At 42.2% G+C, this 19621-nt stretch overlaps 1 protein-coding gene across 2 annotated transcripts in view; it reads left to right on the forward strand.

Annotated features, from left to right (window-relative positions):
• The window catches only part of LOC113505221 (retinal-specific ATP-binding cassette transporter-like), a 27185-nt gene extending 7799 nt beyond the window's left edge, over nt 1-19386 (forward strand). Inside the window, exons 5-32 of one of the 2 annotated variants that reach the window (XM_026887827.1) lie at nt 153-238; nt 2490-2648; nt 3036-3264; nt 3609-3776; nt 4394-4572; nt 6338-6475; nt 6641-6758; nt 7006-7160; nt 7476-7703; nt 8159-8297; nt 9126-9375; nt 9779-9840; nt 10173-10285; nt 11173-11389; nt 12051-12133; nt 12351-12561; nt 13008-13229; nt 13792-13914; nt 14348-14581; nt 14930-15021; nt 15286-15430; nt 15956-16069; nt 16294-16427; nt 16713-16860; nt 17181-17391; nt 17744-17895; nt 17976-18070; nt 18174-19386. In XM_026887827.1, coding sequence (XP_026743628.1) covers nt 153-238; nt 2490-2648; nt 3036-3264; nt 3609-3776; nt 4394-4572; nt 6338-6475; nt 6641-6758; nt 7006-7160; nt 7476-7703; nt 8159-8297; nt 9126-9375; nt 9779-9840; nt 10173-10285; nt 11173-11389; nt 12051-12133; nt 12351-12561; nt 13008-13229; nt 13792-13914; nt 14348-14581; nt 14930-15021; nt 15286-15430; nt 15956-16069; nt 16294-16427; nt 16713-16860; nt 17181-17391; nt 17744-17895; nt 17976-18070; nt 18174-18353 — 4385 coding nt within the window. In that variant the 3' untranslated portion in view covers nt 18354-19386. The remainder of the gene's footprint in view (nt 1-152; nt 239-2489; nt 2649-3035; nt 3265-3608; nt 3777-4393; nt 4573-6337; nt 6476-6640; nt 6759-7005; nt 7161-7475; nt 7704-8158; nt 8298-9125; nt 9376-9778; nt 9841-10172; nt 10286-11172; nt 11390-12050; nt 12134-12350; nt 12562-13007; nt 13230-13791; nt 13915-14347; nt 14582-14929; nt 15022-15285; nt 15431-15955; nt 16070-16293; nt 16428-16712; nt 16861-17180; nt 17392-17743; nt 17896-17975; nt 18071-18173) is intronic. The other variant, XM_026887828.1, reaches the window with a different exon arrangement.
• The last annotated feature ends 235 nt before the right edge of the window (nt 19387-19621 follow it).

The raw sequence follows: 19621 nt of genomic DNA on the forward strand, positions 1-19621 counted from the left end.
GATGTTACCAGATCTTCACTCCTTTGATGACCCGAAAGTCTTGTTAACACCGTGAAATTCTATTTGCCAACCTCCAAACAGTTGATTTTCTATAGTTCAGGGATTAATCCAAGTAACAATGATGTAGTATTTACATAGATTATCTTCGTCAGGCATGAATTACGGCACGTTCATGCGTATCCAGTGGGCGGTAGACACGAGCTACATCAAGCTGCTGACCGGCACTGAAGTACCTGTGGTAAGTGGTAGATCTTCAACTTGAATTTTATCTTTACGAAGTACTTTATGTAGTTAAACTACAACTGCTCAAGTTTATCGATCTATCTCTCTTTCATCATCGTCCTAGCATTTACCCAACTATGTTGGGGTCGGCTTCCAGTCTAATCCGATTCAGCTAAGTACCAGTGTTTTACAAGGAGCGACTGCCTATCTGACCCCCTCAACCCAGTTACCTGGGCAACTAAATATCCCTTAGACTTGTTAGATTTTCTAGCTTCTGACTACCTGTAACGACAGTCAAAGATGTATGAATAACAGCCGGGACCTATCTATCTCTATCTCTCTATATGCCTCATTTTACCAATTTTGAGCGTGAAGAGTTAATACAAACTTCCCTGAAAACTGTAAACTCCTAAACATATTATTTACTAACTTGTTATCATTTAGTCAAACTTGATACTATATTGAACAAATATAGTCACAAATAACAAGAGACTGTCAATCAAACTTTCAACGTTGAATAGTGCTGTATAAGTTGAGACAGTTTAAATTCCATATAGTAATTTTAAGCCTTAAAGGGTGCAGCTAAGGTCTAAAATTAAATGTAGTTATAATGAGTTACAATTCTTGTTTAGCTTTCAGTATGTTTATTTTCCATGTATGTTCCGTGTGTTTAAAATAGCAATGTCAATGCTATGTGCATTTTAATTAACATTCGCGACACCAAAGGTGCTTTCACGCTATTATTTGTTTATGAACCCGTTGCCATGACGATAAATGACTTATAAATATCTCTCGCGTAAATGTTTACTTCTACTCTAATATGTCAAACTTCTTTCATATATGCCCAAGGAAGGTTCAATAAAGAGGTTAATTCATTTTATAGTGACCTTTTGGTCTCAATTATAATATTGTCAGGATCGTTAACTAATTGTTGTTAACATGATAGTTCTATAAATAGCACGATCAATTATGACTGTTAGGGGTTTCCGAAAGGTGATATATTGGCCTATTGCTTCTATTTTAAGATTACGACGAATGTTTGCCTGAAAAATAGGGATGATCGAAAAACGTAGATACCAATTTATGTCGTAAAACACTTTGTATAGTCTAGTAAAATGGTCATCAGCTTGTGAAATTGTATTTTAGAAAAAGACGTAGCGAATTGCAGTATTTGCAATAACGGTGCGATTTCATCATGACGCTGTCAGTTCGCACTGGCCAGCCTTGAACGAACAAATGAGAAAGGGCCACGACCACCTCTTATACAAGACTGTTGCAATTGAGGAAGCGAGATACCGGTCAGCATCGTGTAGTGCGCTATCTCTCTCACACAACTGAAGAGGCTAACTCGAAGGGGTGGTAGGAGACTTCCAGATATTTGACGTCACTAATAGAACAGTAGTCGTCATGATTAGAACCTTCGTGCCGAGATGAGAACTATGCAAATATTTACCGCTGAATCCATTTCTTTTTACGAATCGATTTCTTTAAGACCATTTGCCAAGAATCGAAGCAATAATGAAAATATGATCTATGTTGAAACATATTGTACTAGAACCTAAAAATAGTGAAGTCTATTATAAAAACGAATACCTGACATTACAGGACATATGGTTAAGGCATTTCCACTTTTGCTAAAATACCTATACTAATGTACAGCACAAAGGCCTTTAGTAGTAAAAAACAATACCTATTGTTCACCGGAATGACACAACGCGACTTCCGTCCGCCCTCAAATCACGGTATCAGCAGTTACCGGTATGTACACACGGTGACGGATCAATCAGGTATAATGGTATGATTATACTTCTATCCAAAAAAGACAGTATTTTTCATGGCTTGTGTATGTACAAAATTTTCTTTATGCCACCATACCTATTTCTTTTATGGATGCCGAATATTAATGTACAAAACGTACACAATCGGGATCGAACTCGAGATCGTTGACTTAACAGGCTGACAGGCTCAATTTACTGTTCTGATAGATTAATCGTTAAAAAACTAAGAAACTAACGTTAAAGACGGATATACCTGGTCAGTTGCTTAACACCATCAAAAGTATAAAATCACGGGAAATAACTAAAAATTGTTTTTTAATACTATTGAAATAATGTCTCTTTTATATTTTTTGAAGGTAATTTTTAAAGGTAATTTTCAAATTATCTTGTGTATGTTTGGAAAGCACTATATTGCATTCAATTGGGTCTGCCTGTAAAGATAGTGTGTTTATAATAAATGACTTAACAATAAGTACAATTGTTTTCCAGTCACTGACCCTTCAAGAGTTCCCTTACTACCACACGCAGAGGGACAGCATGGCTCTGTTGATATGCTCGCTGCTAATGGCGGTGTGCTATCTGTCGCTCATGCTCAACTTCGTGTTCCTCATGTGTCGCCTGCTGGAGGAGCGAACCAGCGGAATACAGGCAAGTATCGCTCGGAATTACTGCACGGATAGCCCAGCGGAGGGGTCCGCGTCGTTGTTACAAAAAAGCTTGAAATAATTAGTCTTATTTTAATTGCCCATCATCAAACAATGGTGACCTTACCATACACAATAATCTTCAGCCAAACAAAAGCCTAAATAGGCTAATGTAAAAAGTTGTTCTCTGCATATAATCCATCCCGCGGTCGGCACGTGTTGCAATGCAGCCCCACGCATAGAACGCGGGTAACATCACCCGGCGGTTAGGTTAAGTCAGTAAGAGTGACACTACCCGTTCCCTTAACCCAGGAAGCGGGTATCCATGACGATTGCCCCGCAATACCAAAAAAACGGTATATAAACTATATAGTATATACTTTTTCTACAGGAGCTGGTAAAAATGGTAGGGGTATCGTTAAACACGCTCGGGCTGTCCCACTTCCTGAACGCTCTGCCCGCCGGCCTGGTGTTCTCCATCGGCGGCACCATACTCCTCAAGGTCACCGACAAGCCCATCATAGCGAACTCCAACGGCGTCCTCATATTCATCTTGCTGCTCCTCTACTTCAACACCGTCATGTCAATGGCCTTCGCATGCAGTTACGTCTCTAGAGGCAGTAAGTTACACTACAATTCTCATTATCATATTAAATTAATTCATTTGTTACTAGTACGAAAAGAGTGATATTTTGAATATTAGCTTAATTGTATTTTTGCTCAAAATGAATTAAGTAGCAGATTTTTTTTAATCACTCAATAAAAAATCTGCTCAACTGATAGATTTACTAAAAGAATAAACGATTAGGTAATTATCACAAAGGCTATATTAAATATCTACACGAGATAGCCAACTTATAGAATAAATTACTTAATTTCATACCAATAATTAAATTACCTTAAGTTTGTAATTGACCTACACCCATTAGGTTATCATAAATATAATCCCGTGTTACATTTGTAGCGCGGTACGCGGCGACGCTCTCCGTGATGTCGTACGTGGTCCTGTGGTTGCCGATGCGCCTGTTGTACAACAAAACCAAGCCGTACTGGGCCACGCTCGCCACCGGCTTCTGCCCGCACACACCCATGCACTGGTTCTGGAATGAAATCGCTACCGTCGAAACTTACGGTTTGTGCCTATATATTATTTTTATCAGTCTCTTAAAGCTACACGAAAAGCACCAAGCCCAAAAAGAGAGGCCTAAGCCGTCGTATACCTATAGTCTCAATTCTGCGGGTCAACCTTACTGTAGCGCTTGCGACCAAGTGTTTAGATCTAAACTCGGTCTAGCCAGACACATCAAGGCTCACGCTAAGAATGAATTGCCAAGGGTCGCCGTTATCGAAAACGATAAGGAGGAGGACTATATAGCAATCTCCTGTCATTACATATCGTAATTTATTACTACAGTGGTGGTGGCGATATTTGATTTTGAGGCAAGAATAAAATAGTTATTTTTATTGTAATCACATTGGAAAAATAGTAAGACTTATTTGTTACTTATGTGTTGTCATTATTTTCGATGGCATTTAATGACAAAAAAATAACCTAAATCTCATACTACGCCTTTTTCTCCGCTCGGTCTCAGTACTACTTTCTCATTTAAGTCGATAAAACGTCGTTATTACTATTATTACTAGCCTGGCAAGTCCCGCTGCTAAGCAAAGGCCTCCCCACCCTCCTTCCTCTTGTCTCTCTTAAGAGCCGCGAGAACCGTCTTTATTAATATTGTTTTCTCTTTACAGGTAAAGGCTTGTCGTTCACTGACATAATGACGTCACACAGCACCAACAACCCATCAGTCATCGTCAGTTACTTCTTCCTGATACTCCAGGCCTGTATCTTCTACTTCGTGGCGTGGTACCTCTCGCTGGTCAGGCCAGGCCAGTACGGGCAGGCCTTGCCCTGGAACTACCTTTTCAAGGTGAGCCTGACGTTGTGATGAGAAGTGAAGAGAGAGATTTTAGGCCGTCTTCAAACTTTTTGTATAGTCAGCCAAAGACCGTGAGCGAGTGGTACGCAGCTCATTGTAAATTGGTATCTATTCTTGCTACCAGTTACTTTGCCTGCGTATAGATTGATGATACCTATGACGACACGTTTTTAAATTAAGATTTTGCTGGTTCGATTAAGTTAAGATACATCAATAATATTGGTCACAAAGTGTATGTGTATAAAGTTACTCACAGAATGAAACGATGCCACAATTGTCGATATAGATATTATTTAAGTTTTTGTTCATAGAGGGCTCACTATAAACCCGCACACGTTCCGTGGCTGACTATTCATTAAGTTTGAACACGGCCGTATATTATAAGTATAAGTTATATTTTTGTAGTCTTTACAAGATAAGTGACCTAGCGCGACGGTTTCATTATTTCGCATTACAATGCAGTACAGTAAGAACTGCATTACTCTCGCTTCACACAGCTCCAAACACCCAGGACTACGCGGCCAACACCAGCTTTATTAGATACTCCGGCTTTCAGACCATTCTCAAGAAACCTTCGAGGAGAAAGTACATGGATGTGCCACCAATTTCGGACTATGAACTGTTGGCTGCTCGCTATAACCTTTCTATGTACGAAGGGAGTAACCGCGCGATGTCGGATTACGGAATGCAATTCGACACGGGGAGCATGGATAGGGCCCCGAAGTGGGGGGGCAGCGACATGTCCACGGACTGCACTTGTGCCGGCGACGATGTTAGTAGTGTTTGCTCCTTCGTAGCATTGTAAACCATATTCTTAGATCTATAAGGATGATTTCACATAAGCGGTCGACGATTTAATTAGTCTATTTGTCCCCTCCTGTATCTTTTTACCTGCTCTTAGCAGTAGTGAGCATATGTAAAACAACTTAGCTCAGTGCGTTACATATAGTTATTTACATATTTCTTATTCTTAATGTTATAATTACAAATTAGTTCCGCTCAGTATGTCCTGATAAAAGTGTGAGTGCTACAAGAATATTTTTTAGTATCAGTATACTTTATGCGGAGTATAAAGTAAAGGCTGATTGCAGAACTTTTAAACACAATCCTTTTTAAGGATACACCCAAAGCTTTACTAGAAAATCCGCTTTCAGACAAAGTTCAAGAAATGTACGAGAAAAAAATACAAGATAGCGACATTTGGGGACTCGGACACCTCCGACTATACAGATTACGGAGTGCGATACGAAGTTAGAACCATGGATAGGATGCAGAGGTGGGCGAACAGTAACAGGACCGCGGGGGGCGCCTGCAGTTGTTTGGTGATGGGCGATGATGTTAGTAGCCTACTTGCCTTCGTAGCATTCCCAACCTTATTGTTATTAGTTTAGGGTTGATTTTGTCGTGTATATTGTAGATACTTAGTTGTTGTTGAAACTTAGGTTTGGGTAAGCGTGGATTATACTTTGAATTAGTTCGATTTTAGAATACTCAGTCGGAAGTGAATTGTTTTATGTACCTTAGTATTGTTTTTGGTCGCCAAACTAGATGTTTATGTTTCACCTTGATGAACTATCTTTCTCAAGGTACAAATCAAGGTACATCTTAATCCTAGAGACAGTTTGACCACACCCTATTTCTCAAACATCTCTCTCTTTACTTCTGGCGCTAGTATCGCAAATACTTCTTTGAGGTTTTGAGACGATTTACGTAAACTGTAGTTTCACTTGAGTAATTTGTGTGTGTTTGTCTGTAGGCGAAGTACTGGAGTAAGAACGAGATCAGGCCCGACTCGGAGGTGGAGGAGGAGGAGCCGATCACGTACGACCCGCGGTACTTCGAGCCGCCGCCGCCGAACATGGAGCCCGGGATCAAAATCGTCAACGTGTCTAAGGTCAGTAGCAGACAACCCTTGGATTCTCAAAAAGAAATCAATAGAGGTAATTTTTTTTACTTTACATGTCTTCTGGGCCCCAATTTTTTATTAGATGCCCTGTCTGACACAGCACATTTGACTTTGACGTATATTTTATATTATTCTTATTTCTTTAATTTATAGACGTACCCAAAACATAGAGCTCTGAGGAATGTTTCACTGGAAGTGTACAAGGGAGAGATCACAGTGCTCGTGGGGCACAACGGTGCCGGCAAGACTACGCTCATGTCTATCATCACAGGTTTGTTCTTCTATCATTTCTCTGCACTTACAAAGAAGTTTTTGTTAAAAACTTTAGTATATTAAGACTGACTTATTGGAGTTTTCATTAATCAGACTGGCCGCAGAATGGACCAATCTTAGTACTTGGAAAAAAAAATGACTATTCACGATCCGCTTTTTCCGGTTTCACGTCAACGGAATAGTATACCTTCTGTAGTAATCGACACCAACAAACTCTTTATGACGTGTCCTCGTTATACTCTTAGGTATGACGAGTGCGACTGAAGGCCGCGTGTACGTGAACGGACAGGACACGGTGACCCAACAGCACGCCGTGCGACAGAACCTCGGCCTCTGTCCGCAGCACAACCTGTTCTTCGGAGACCTCACCGTGCAGGAACATATCATGTTCTTTACTATGGTAAGTGGAAGCTAAGTTATCCAGGTTACATAAGACTTACCCGATATAGATAACACTCTATATCGGTGCGTAAACGCAATCCCGTCACCCATTATCCTGCAGCCGGGCGCTCATATATTGGTCGCGAATTGATGACATCATGCATGTGATATTCATGTTGTTAAGATCTTGCCCATTAACATAATGCAATGCTTGCCGCGGTGTTCACTCCATCGCAAAATACGAAGGCCCAAATGAAGGATCTGCTTTAGTTTCAGCTACACAATGAAGTTTTAAAAGTTCCAACGAGAGTAATGTCTAATATCCTGTTTGTAGTTGAAACGCGGCACGTACTGGTCGGCGGTGGAGTCGTCGCGCCTGCTGGCGGAGCGGCTGTCGCTGGACAGCAAGCTGGGCGCGCTGCCGCGGGAGCTGTCGGGCGGCATGAAGCGGCGCGCGCAGCTGGCCTGCGCGCTGGCGGGCGGCGCCGACGTGCTCGTGCTGGACGAGCCCACCTCGGGGCTGGACGTCGAGACGCGCCGCGAGCTCTGGGACCTGCTGCTGGTGAGCGGGACAACTGAGGCCCCCGGGGAAATCCTGGGGAAACCACCGGAGTGCTTCACGCTTCTCTTGTAACTGAGACCCCGGGAACGCAATGGAAATCACCGCTAAACAGCTGCGGCGCCTGCTTCAACACTGAAATTGGTTATGTTGACAAAGCAGTGCTGCTCGTCTGTAAGGACCGTACGGGAGCCCTAAGAATCTGAACTCCCTCGGAATCATTGTCACAGGATTTTTGTGCCATGAAAATGTATTGTCATGTATAATGGATTTCGATCATCCCCTTTGGCAGTTTTGGCCACTCATGACACTTAGATAACTGACTTAAAGTAAACTTCCTAACAACTTAAAACTCGCCCTGCCCGTCGCCCGTTAAAGAAAAAGCATTCATAAAGCCATGACCAGTAAGAGTCTCTCTGAGTCCCCCTCTCATGAGTCCCGTGTCCCTCGGCCGGCAGTCCCTCCGCGGCGAGCGCACAGTGCTGCTGACGACGCACTTCATGGAGGAGGCGGACGCGCTGGGCGACCGCGTGGCCGCGCTGCACGCCGGCCTGCTGCGCTGCCACGCCACCACCATGCATCTCAAGAAGGCCGTGGGTGAGCCACACGCGACACACACTCATATATTATAACGAGTGAAGTCCATCATCAAATTTAAAGGGTGATTCTCAGGAAAGAAATAACATTAGTTAAAGTCGTCATTATTTACTAGATGGTTGGTGAAACGCCAACCAACCAATTGGTTAACGTAACTGTTGTGCTTAAATGCGCAGTCAATGCGCGCTATGCGCTGGGTTAAAAAATATTTTTTAAATAAAGCAATCTGCTATATCAAACGTGTGATCGCACAGATATCACACACACTAATACACCATTATGGTACCAAAACGAGGTAAAAAAAATAATTGCCAAAGAGAATTAGTATCACCCTCAACAGACTGATCTAACTCTAAGATATATTATACAGGGTGTCCCAAAACTCAACGATAATCTGAGACCGGATGAAAGGCCAAGTGATAACAGATCAGGGAAAAAAATCTGTTTCTATTTTTTTCATTGCATTAATTTATAGTTTCGAATAATAGAATCGTTAATGAAGATCCCGGAATTAAAATACTCACAGCGAAATTGTCACATTGGTGATCACAGGACTTAAAAATGCAACGAGGGATGTCGAATTTCAACTTTTTAAATGTCTCTTATCGCTGAACTGAGTGATATGGTTTTTTTTTATATTTTTCCCTGATCTGTTATCACTTGGCCTTTCATCCGGTCTCAGATTATCGTTGAGTTTTAGGACACCCTGTATATTAAGAGCGATCTCTTACTAACATTGATTAAACCTGACCTAGCTCTAAAATACATAATATATTAAGAGTAAGAGTAGAGTAATTCTCTTACTAACACTCACTGAACCTGTGGCAGGCACCGGCTACCGCCTCCAGTTCACCACCATAGGCGCCCCCCGCGAGGCCGCCGTCACCTCCGTAGTGACCGCGCACGTCAGCGACGCCACTGTCAAGGAGAAGACCATCAACTCCATCTCCTACAACCTGCCCGCTACCGATACTAAACGCTTCCCCAAACTCTTCTCTGCTCTTGAGAATATGAGGTCTGAGTTAGGAATAGATTCCATCGGAGTTGGAGTTTCTACGCTAGAAGAGGTGTTCTTAAAGTAAGTATTATGAATGTTAGTTAATTTAATGTAGGTTTTACTTGCAGATCGAAATTTTTCTTTTTAAGGTTTGTGGTTGGCTTTGTAAAAAAAATTGAATATAAGACAGTATTAGAAAGTTATGTCCAGCAGTGGACTACTGAAGGCTAATTAGAAAGTTACATTATTTGCTACTTTGGTTACTTGTGAAGAAATGGCTTCTGCAGTGTTTTCTTTTCTGCTGAACCATAACGATCACCCAATTCTTATTTCCGGGACCACCTTTTGCATAGATATTTTTGTTTTTAGCTCTCTCTGTAAAGATCTTCTAATATTATGCTACTTTAGTTAACATTCACACTATAAATATTATACAATTGTTCGCAAGGAAATATAATTGTTCAACTTTTCTATCTTTGTCCAGATTATGCAGTGACATCGACACAACGGTGATTGAAGATGAAACAGACAATGCTGCGGATATAGGTAATAACTAACTGTCTCTTGATCAAAATAAAATAAAGAAATGTAGAAAGGAATTCTAAAACAGGAAGAATTACGAAATAGATACCTTTAACAAATAGTAACCTCTATTACCGGAAAATATGAACCGAATGTGGGCAATAGAAAATCCGACATAGCGCATACATTCACGGTTACTATTAGCCCATGCCCTAGCCCATGACACTCATAAATAAAGTAGCATGTTATTATTAATAAATCCAAATCTGTTAAGTATATCCGCAAACAACAACAACAACAGAACAAAATTAACAGACTGACATCACATTAGACATTTATTCTCACTTTTATTGCAGATGTTCCTGGAGAGAAAGTAACTGGGCTCCCGTTGTACATGCGTCAGTTACTAGTGCTGCTGAAGCGACAAGTTAAATACTCCATACACAAGATCATACCGTTCACTATATTGGTAAATATACCCACAACTACACTCTTTTTGAAAACACTTTATATTTATTTAGAATTATCTGTGAAAATGATCTTGAGGAAACTATAAATATGCTGATAATCGAGCAAAAGCTATTGTCTCTGCATTGGACAAACATTTGTGTGATCCACGAATGATTGTTCTGAATAGTGTTTTCTGCATGTGATTGTGTGGATTCCTAAGTATCGAAGTAGTTAAAAAAATACTCTGGTTTCCGTAAATTTGACATAAATTAAAAAAAAAATCGCCTTAAAGAACGGAAACCGCCAGAGAGTTTGTATTAACCACTTTGTACAGACAGCGGTTGTCAGTGGCCCAGCTATGGTATAAAATTGAATTGCCTTGCTTGGGTTCACAACAGACATTTGAACAAGTGCTAAAGCCTACCGACGATCAACGACTAAAATAAATAATTCAATCGCCAATGTGGGTTATTGTAGCTTTTGGGCTTATAAATTATGTTCTCCCTTTCTATTGGGACATGTTCGACAACTCAATATTGCAACTCTTGTAAACTCTAGGAATAGCAATGATAACCGACGAAAACCACCTAGCATTAAGCCAGGTGTGACCAATGACAACTATTGACTGTCATGCCACTCACAACGCTATCGATCAAAAGAATAAATAGGAGGATTAATGGTTTCTTAGGTGTACGCGAATTAAACCGCGATAAAATCCGTTAAAGTTTTCTTATTTCAATGTCTAACATTCGCAGTCTGCCTGTGACCATGACGTCCATGATGCCTGCAAAAGTGTCAAAACGTCGGGAACTAAAATCTTAAATTAAACCGCGGTAAAATCCGTAAAAGTAGGAGGAGTAAGACAAATAAAAAACAAGTTTTACCATATTTTGTCTGTTTGTTTAGCAAGTAGTGCTCCCGATCCTGATGATCTTCTCGATCACGCACCTGTTCAACAACGAGCCGGCCCCCGCGGCGGCGGCGCTCCCGCTGCAGCTGGACGCGTACGCGGCGCGCAGCGAGCGCCGCGTGCTGTACCGCGTGCCGCCCGACGTGCCGCTGGACGCGCTCACGCGCCGCTACGACGCCGTGCGCTTCCAGAGGACGCAGGACGTCGCGCAGAGTGAGCATGCCACACACATACTACGACGACCCCCGTGCTCGACTGGCGTACGCACCGGTTTCAAGGTGTCGCTAGCTCTAAAAATCACATTTCTACATTGACTCGGGTCTGGGTGTTTGTGGTATCTTTCGTTGTATCTTAATTCTAAAACACAAGTGCTTAAGCAACTTACTTTGGATTCAGAACGATGTATGTGATGTTCGTATCCGACATTCGTCCGCATTTATTTATACTGTTACTGGGAAAGAATTATAAGTCTCTCACTCCTTTTTTTTCGCGTTGAAACGCTTATAACTTCCAAACTACGCTGAGGGCACAGTATGGGAATAAGTCGGACTCTCGCCGATTAAAAACACCCCCTTCAACAGCCTGAACCAGAGCCACGGGATCGCTCACGCATGCTCTATGCAGGTCTCTCTCACCCTAGCGTTTTGTCGACTAAGTTTTGACCGGATTCCAGAGTAACCGGATATAGATCAGTACCAGAGTTTAACAAGGAGCTCCTCAACCCTGTTACCTTAACAACACAATAGTCCTTAGTCAGACCAGTTGTCAGACTTTCTAGCTTCTGAACACAGAAATACAGTTATTACGTCTGACATCTCAAATTAGCCAGAAGCATTGATGAGTTTATATTGTAATACCTTTACACCATTTTCAGCTGTTCTCGAGATAGCGATGAAGGATATATTGGAATACAACAAGTACTTAGTGGGAGTCGAACTCAACGAGACTGATGCCAAGGTAAGAAAGTTACAAGAAAACAATCTCAATTTGAGAGGAGTTCAATTGCGTACACTGTTTCGTACACGAGGTTTTTATATACAGCGTGGCACTACAATGGTGACATTAATGATGTCCTGTCGCTGTTTAAGATACAATTCTATTTGCTCTTGAGGTCGTATTGTCAAAATTTGACTATTCATTGGAAAAGAACCGTGTATTTGTTGCGTGTGGCCAGGTGCTATACACGACGACGGTCCGGCACGCGGCGCCGGTGGGCGTGAACCTGCTGAGCAACATGCTGGCGGCGCGCTACATCGCGTGGGCGGACGGCCGCACCATCTCCACGCTCAACGACCCGCTGCAGCCCGACGCGCGCTACTCCAGCCTGCCCACGCCGCCCAAGGAGCCCGTCGCCAGCGTCGTCTGGGCCATCGCCATCACCTTCAGTGAGTACCGCGCTATACGCAACACCATACCCTATGTAATCTAAAAAATATGAAATATGTTAAGATTATAAAAAAAATCGTTGTTGCATAAGATGTTTTTGACGGATTAACGTGTACATTTGTAAGTAAAAGTCTCCTCACAAAATGCATGACAAATGGTCGTACAGCAGGTTTGCCATAACCTTAGCCAGTCCAATAAAACTTGAGGCGCGACTAGGATGTAACTGGAAGACAATTGGACGGAAGTTCGTTACGACAAAATGGCGTTTTTGTACCATCCGGTTTTTCTTTTCATATTGGAAAACGTTTTTCTTATATTTTCATTGTTGTTAATACATATTGTGCCCCAATTCAAGAGACGCAGTAAATACAGCCTGTTTGACTGCCAGACATACAGCTGAGCCCTTAACCTTAGTAACAATGAACTACGTATCTGTGTGGTGCAGTAATCCTGGCCACGAACATCAACTGCATCTCGCTGCCGTGCAAGGAGCGCGCGTCGGGCTCGCGCCACATCCACGTGATGTGCGGCTGCCCGGCCGAGCTGCACTGGGCGGCCTCGCTCATCTTCCACGTGCTGCTGTGCGCCGCCTCGCTCGTCATCCCCACGCTCATCGCCGCCGTCACGCTCGACCGGGACAGCACCATCGACCAGCCCGACATGATCGGTGAATATCACACTCTATCTCACTTTTTATGACTTATACTTATAATTCTGTATGTTGTTTCACGACTTTCACACTAACTCATTTTGTTCTATTTATACTTATAACTTTCCATGTCGTTTCACATTTTAACGCCGAAAATGACAGAATATTGTAGATCGACATGTGTGTTCAAATTATTGATACGACATTTGAGCAATTTGATTAGTTTCAGTAATTGCCAAAAATCTTCTTGTATATGGGTGGCAAGCCAGCAACAGGCTGAACAGATAGCAACTTAACAGACACCTCTTAATAATGAGTCTAGTGTTAGACGTAAACCAGCTAGAATCCCAGATCCCGTTACTCCGGCTTAAGTAAAAAAAATTGGAATGACAAAAACGCAGTGAGAAAAAACTGAAATGGTGTGAATCCAACATCGTACCGCCTGCCTGGGCTGAAGTCCTTTTTCCACCCCTGAACAACAATATTGACTATCTAAATCAAACTGCTAAGCAAGTTCGACCTACAATAGTAACAAGAAGTGCTAGATGTCGCTGTAATTAATTCAGGCATTTATTTTCAGTAACATTTTCTTTGATCCTGTTGCTGGGCAGCATGGCGTTCTTCGCGTTCATGTACCTCGTGAGCTTCAACTTCGAAGAGAGGGCCACCAGCATTATCCTCGTTGCAGTCATCATTATATTTGGTGAGATACCTTATAGCTAACTCTGCTGTGTTATTCTTTAGTTGTTATCGTAAAAGTTCGACAATATTGTGACTCAGTCGAATTCACAGTCAGCCCATCGTCTTTAAAAAATATCACTGTCCAGCAGAAGTCAAAACGATCTGATATATTAAGTAACCTTTTAACAGCGAGTAAATTTGTTCTATGCCAATTAACATCGACATATGTTGACTGTTATCTCTGTCCGTCACCTCATTTTTTTTATATTACCTGAGTTAGATCCCACTTCTCTTCCAAACGTTCTATCTCTTGCGATTTCTGGCTATATTTTTATCCTGTACCTGAAAATTAATATCGTCTATAGATTAGGTCCCAAATCCCTAAGATTCTTAATGGCTTGACTAAACCGTTTCAATGTTTAACCTCATACATATGTTGTGATATAACCCGCCAGGCATCCTGACTCCATTCATGGAGGCGGCGCAAGAGATCCTGGAGAACGAGCCGAGCGGGCTGACGTACGTGTTGCTGAGCGTGTGCGCGTACGTGGCGCCGCCGCACACGCTGGTGTCGGCCGGCCTGCACTGCGTCAACGTGGGCCGCCTCAACGCCTGGTGCGAGCTGGCCAAGCAGCAGTGCCCCAACGTCTTCATCAACCAGGACGGGTTCGACGCTGAAAAGTGCTGTGGTAAGTTGTGCCCGAAATAACAGCTGTTTAAATCTTACAACTGTTGTTAGACTGTGGTTGGGGGTCACACATTAGTGGTTTGAATAAAATATACGTAGATTTTGGTTTTATTTGTGCCACCTAAACGCTCTTTAGATGCTGAAAGCCGATGAAGCAGCAATACTCAACTTATAAGCCGCTGGTTTCTTGTTTGTAGCTTTTTTAAGATTAAGGTTGACTATGACTGCTCTACAGTAAACACGCCAATTGTGTAGAATCGTTATTTGTATGTGAAACTAAAATGTTAAAGTTATTATAAGTGGCTTGCAGAATCCTACAGTTCCAATTATTTTTCTCAATTTGTTGTAGCCACGGGCAAAACAAGATGCTACTTCTGCTTCGACGAGTACTCCCCGGCGAAAGGAATAGTTATACTGATCATACAGTTCTTAGTTTTGATGGTGAGTGAATATGTATGATAACTTATAATAGAAATATTATTTCCTGTTATATATGTCTGATGTTTTAAAAACTGCTGTGTCCAGCAGTTACCAGTTTTTTGGGATAGCTTAACTTTTTATGCACGCAAACTCAACATAACTGGTTGTGGTAATAATTTGTAAACAAGTCAATTCAGCAAAATCGTCACCAAAACTTGTTGTAGGTACATTAAACAAAATGTTAATGTTAAAAAAAATGTAAAACATAATATATAATACAACCAGACGATGGTGATGCTGACTGAGCGGGGGATCTTCAACGGGCTGGTGAACAAGCTGCTGAACGTGAACTACCGCGTCAGCGAGGAGCCCGGCCTCGACGACATGGTCCGCGCTGAGAAGGCATACGTCAGCAAGGCTATCAAACTACGTAAGCAACAACCCCACCCCCTTTAACATACCTGCCCGTGTAGACAAGTCTTGACAAAAAAAGGGACATCTACATGCTAATCCTAAATCAATCGCTGAAAGTATTAATTAAATGATATTAAAAATCAGAGAAATCGTTGAAATAGATTGTCATTTTTTTATTGTCTTCAGCTATTGTATGTCAAGTCACGTGACTTATCGATTTTCTATGTAATTTGTGAAAATGACAGTAAATTTTTGATGTTGTACTTTATAACCTAAAAATTGATTATTTCAAACCACAGTTGCTGCTAAAAGTAATGCAAGCACAAAAACGTGTTTATGCGACCATCAAATTTAAAAACAAAAAGTTTGTAAAGCGATTATTTACATAATAGCGTTAAGAATTCGACCTGTACTTAGAAATATTTATCAGTCGTTTTGTTATTGAATACTAGTTCAATACAAGCTTTGCTTAGTTTGAGACTAGCCGGTATGTGAAAGTTGTAGAATCTAACATTAATTTACTTTCCCATCGTCCTCACAGCAACAAAACAGATTCCCGACGCGATGTTAGTGGACGACCTGCACAAGAACTACGTGCCGCTGCTGCAGCCGCGGTGTAACGCCGTCAAAGGTGTCAGCTTCTCCGTCAAGAAAGGTACGCAACACTCCACTCTACGCATCTAAATACACATCTGTATAATAATAATATCATCGGCCTAGCCTTTTCCCAACTCTGTTTGGGTCCTCTTCCAGGCTAACCTGATTCAGGTAAGTACCAGTGTTTTACAAGGAGCGACTGCCTTTCTGACCTCCTCGTCAACTGAGTTTTTTTTTGTGTTTTTAGTCTATACAGTTTTAAAATAACAATTCTATCGTTAGGCGAGTGTTTCGGGCTGTTGGGCGTGAACGGCGCGGGCAAGTCCACGACCTTCAAGATGCTGACGGCGGAGGAGAGCGCCACGCGAGGCGACATCTACGGGAACGGACACCATCTCAAGCGGGGCAACGCTAAGGTATACCACACACTTGTCTTCGAGGTAGTACTCTTCATCATCGGCCTAGCCTTTTCCCAACTGTGTTGGAGTCGGCTTCCAGTCTAGGCAGAGCGTCTGCCTATCTAATCTCCTCAACCGAGTTACCTGGGCAACACGATACCCCTTGGTTACTAATCCTTGGTTAGTAGACTGATACCCCTTGGTTAGACTGGTTGTTAGACTTGTATGTGATATGATCGTCATTGGATTCCTTAGATCTGGAGCAACAATAAAACCTTAATAACAAACGTTAATGTTTCACAGTACCTGCAGTCGCTGGGCTACTGCCCGCAGTTCTTCGGGCTGGACATGTTCCAGACGGGCGAGGAGAACCTGGCGCTGGTACTGACGCTGCGCGGCTTCGACCAGCAGCGGGTGCGGCATGAGGTCAACTCCTGGATACAGATTGTCGGTGAGTGATGAGCACTCACTTGGTGATAGGTTTAAATAAAAACTCTTGACTCTTGACATAACTAATAACTTAAACTAATTTTCAAAACGTTTTTTTCTGGTATCAATACGGCTAGTGCTGTGAGTTAAGGTAAGCGAGGAGCAGCCTGTCTACTGCTGCTGTAATGTGTCACGTCGTCATACATTACGTAACAAAGCGGTTTACTCTGTTTTTTTACATAACCCCCTCGTTGTTCGAGTCGTTTTTGACTCGTTACATGAGTATCTCTATTGCCGCGGCGGCCTGCCGCTCCTGGCCCCACTGCTCACTGTCCCCGCCAGGCCTGCAGAAGTACGCGTCGCGGCGCGTGGAGACCTACAGCGGCGGCTGCGTGCGGCGCCTGGGCGCGGCCGCCGCGCTGTGCGGCCGCGCGGACCTCGTGCTGCTGGACGAGCCCAGCGCCGGCGTGGACGTGGCGGCGCGCCGCCGGCTGTGGGCCGCGCTCAGGCGGGCGCTGCGCAGCCAGCGGGCCGTCATCATCACCTCGCACAGGTACACACCGCACCGGGACACTCGTTGTTAAACATATGCTTACAAACACTCTAAAGGCCTGTTTCACCATTGTCACATAAGTTCCCGATATATTACTTGACAGATTTCGCATACAAAGAATGAAAAATTTTTCAATTTATCGGAATTTATCGAATCAGACTTAGATTCTGACCGAATAAACATTCGTTAATCACACAAAAGCTTGTATTACACTAGGAAGAAACAACTCGCCCCTAGTGGATTTAACGTAATGATCTACACCACTTAGCTATCCTCGCAGAGAACTCTAAAACTAATTGTAGTTTAGCGCTAATCCCATACCTGAGTACAATAGTGTGACCGTGTCCCGCAGCATGGACGAGATGGAGGCGCTGTGTTCCCGCATCGCCATCATGTCGGGCGGGCGCGTGCGCGCGCTGGGCACGGCGGCCGGCCTGCGCGCGCAGCACGCGCAGGGACACGCCGTCGTCTTCAAGGTCAAGCACCAGCACTACTCCGACGACGGTGCGTACTGCTGTAGCCGCAACATGCATATCTGATCGGTCCACGCAAACAACTTCCACTTACCTGCTATTTGTTTCCAGAAGTCGATGCCAGCACGGGCACGAAGACTCAACTGCTACACTTTAAGGGCAAATTACAAGAGAAGTTTAATTGTACCCTGAAAGACGAACACAAGGTAATGTCTCTCATTTTTAATATGTATCGGCCCAGTTGTCAAGATGAACACGTTTATCAACAAAACTATATTTGATGTCCTTACCAACATGTGTTGTTGATAGACGATGCTGCACTACCACATCAACGAGACGATGCGCTACAGCGAGCTGTTTACCGAGCTGGAGGCGCTCCGGCGACACTTCCCGACCCTCATTGAGGACTACTCCGTCACGGAGACCACGCTCGAAGAGGTGTTCCTCTCCTTCGCGAAGGAGCAGCAGACCAGCACGCAGACTGCCTAACTCCTTACACACTGGTACTTATTAGAGCTTACCAAAGGTCAAGAACTTGGCGTCGGATACATTCCTCGCGCTACGGATGACGCGCGAAGTCAAACGATCTCAATATCGATCACAATTACTAACATACACCGATGTATTACGAATAACCAAAGTTGAGTAACTTCAACAGTATTACACTTGACAACATTCCCGAACAGATATCTAGTCATCATATATATATTTTTCTATGAATTTGCCTTGTAAATTATCAGTTCAAACTCGTTCAAATAGGCGACGTCAATTAGTTTTGTTTTAAATTGTAGGGCAATTATTATGGCAATCTCATTTTGTAATGTGCTTGTAAACTTTACCGGAGGAGTTGAGAAGGTCAATGCTCGAAGGAAGGTAAAAGACTTTGTATTAGGATAAAGTTAAGAAGTTTATGGGTATGCCCAGGGGCGGATGTTCCTATAAGTCAAGAAAGCCAAGGCTACGGCACCAATATTTGGTCTTAATTTATCATCAAACACGACAGAATTAAACTCCGTCCATATATAAATTTACCATAACATCATGACATTAGTTAAAATCAACAGATTTGCTGCCCTATTTGAGTGTGATATCATATTGTTTATCAGTAGGCATCTTAAAATTAAACATTTTATAATTTATTGCTAGACTGACCTACGTGGAGACGGATTTTATTTTTGTCCAAAGATATTTAAATAAATACCCATTCAATTAATTGGGTATATTATGATGGCACCAAGAATGATAGCTTTAATTAAGCGACAACCTCGCTTGTATAGGTATTTATTTTCGTATGTAATGGTAACATTATTTTATTTGTGAGGCAACACTATCGCCAGACTGACATTTCGGAGTACTTATATAAGCACAATGATTAATGAACAATAGGGGGTCAACCTTCAATGGTATTAGTATTATTTTAATTTATATTTCGCTTTGTGTTTAAACAATTTAGCATGCTGATCGATTTTATAGTATTTTTTTTATTTACTCATTGTGTACCAATAAATATTTTTACATTGAAGTTTTTATTTTATTTTTTGTCTTTTGGTTTTCATTAACATCTGCTTTTCGATTATAATGATCGTTTTTAATTTATTTCATCTTATTTTCGCGTTCCTTTTGCAAAACTTGCTTATAAAAAATTTCATGAGATTGGAATCTACCTCATAGGTAAATGTTGTAGTTACATGAATAATAGAATTTGCAATAACCTAATTTGGCATAATTTAAAAGTAAAACAGCTCTAAAGTAAATTG

Source organism: Trichoplusia ni, chromosome 25, assembly GCF_003590095.1.
Source record: "Trichoplusia ni isolate ovarian cell line Hi5 chromosome 25, tn1, whole genome shotgun sequence".
In the NCBI taxonomy this organism is placed as follows: domain Eukaryota; kingdom Metazoa; phylum Arthropoda; class Insecta; order Lepidoptera; family Noctuidae; genus Trichoplusia; species Trichoplusia ni.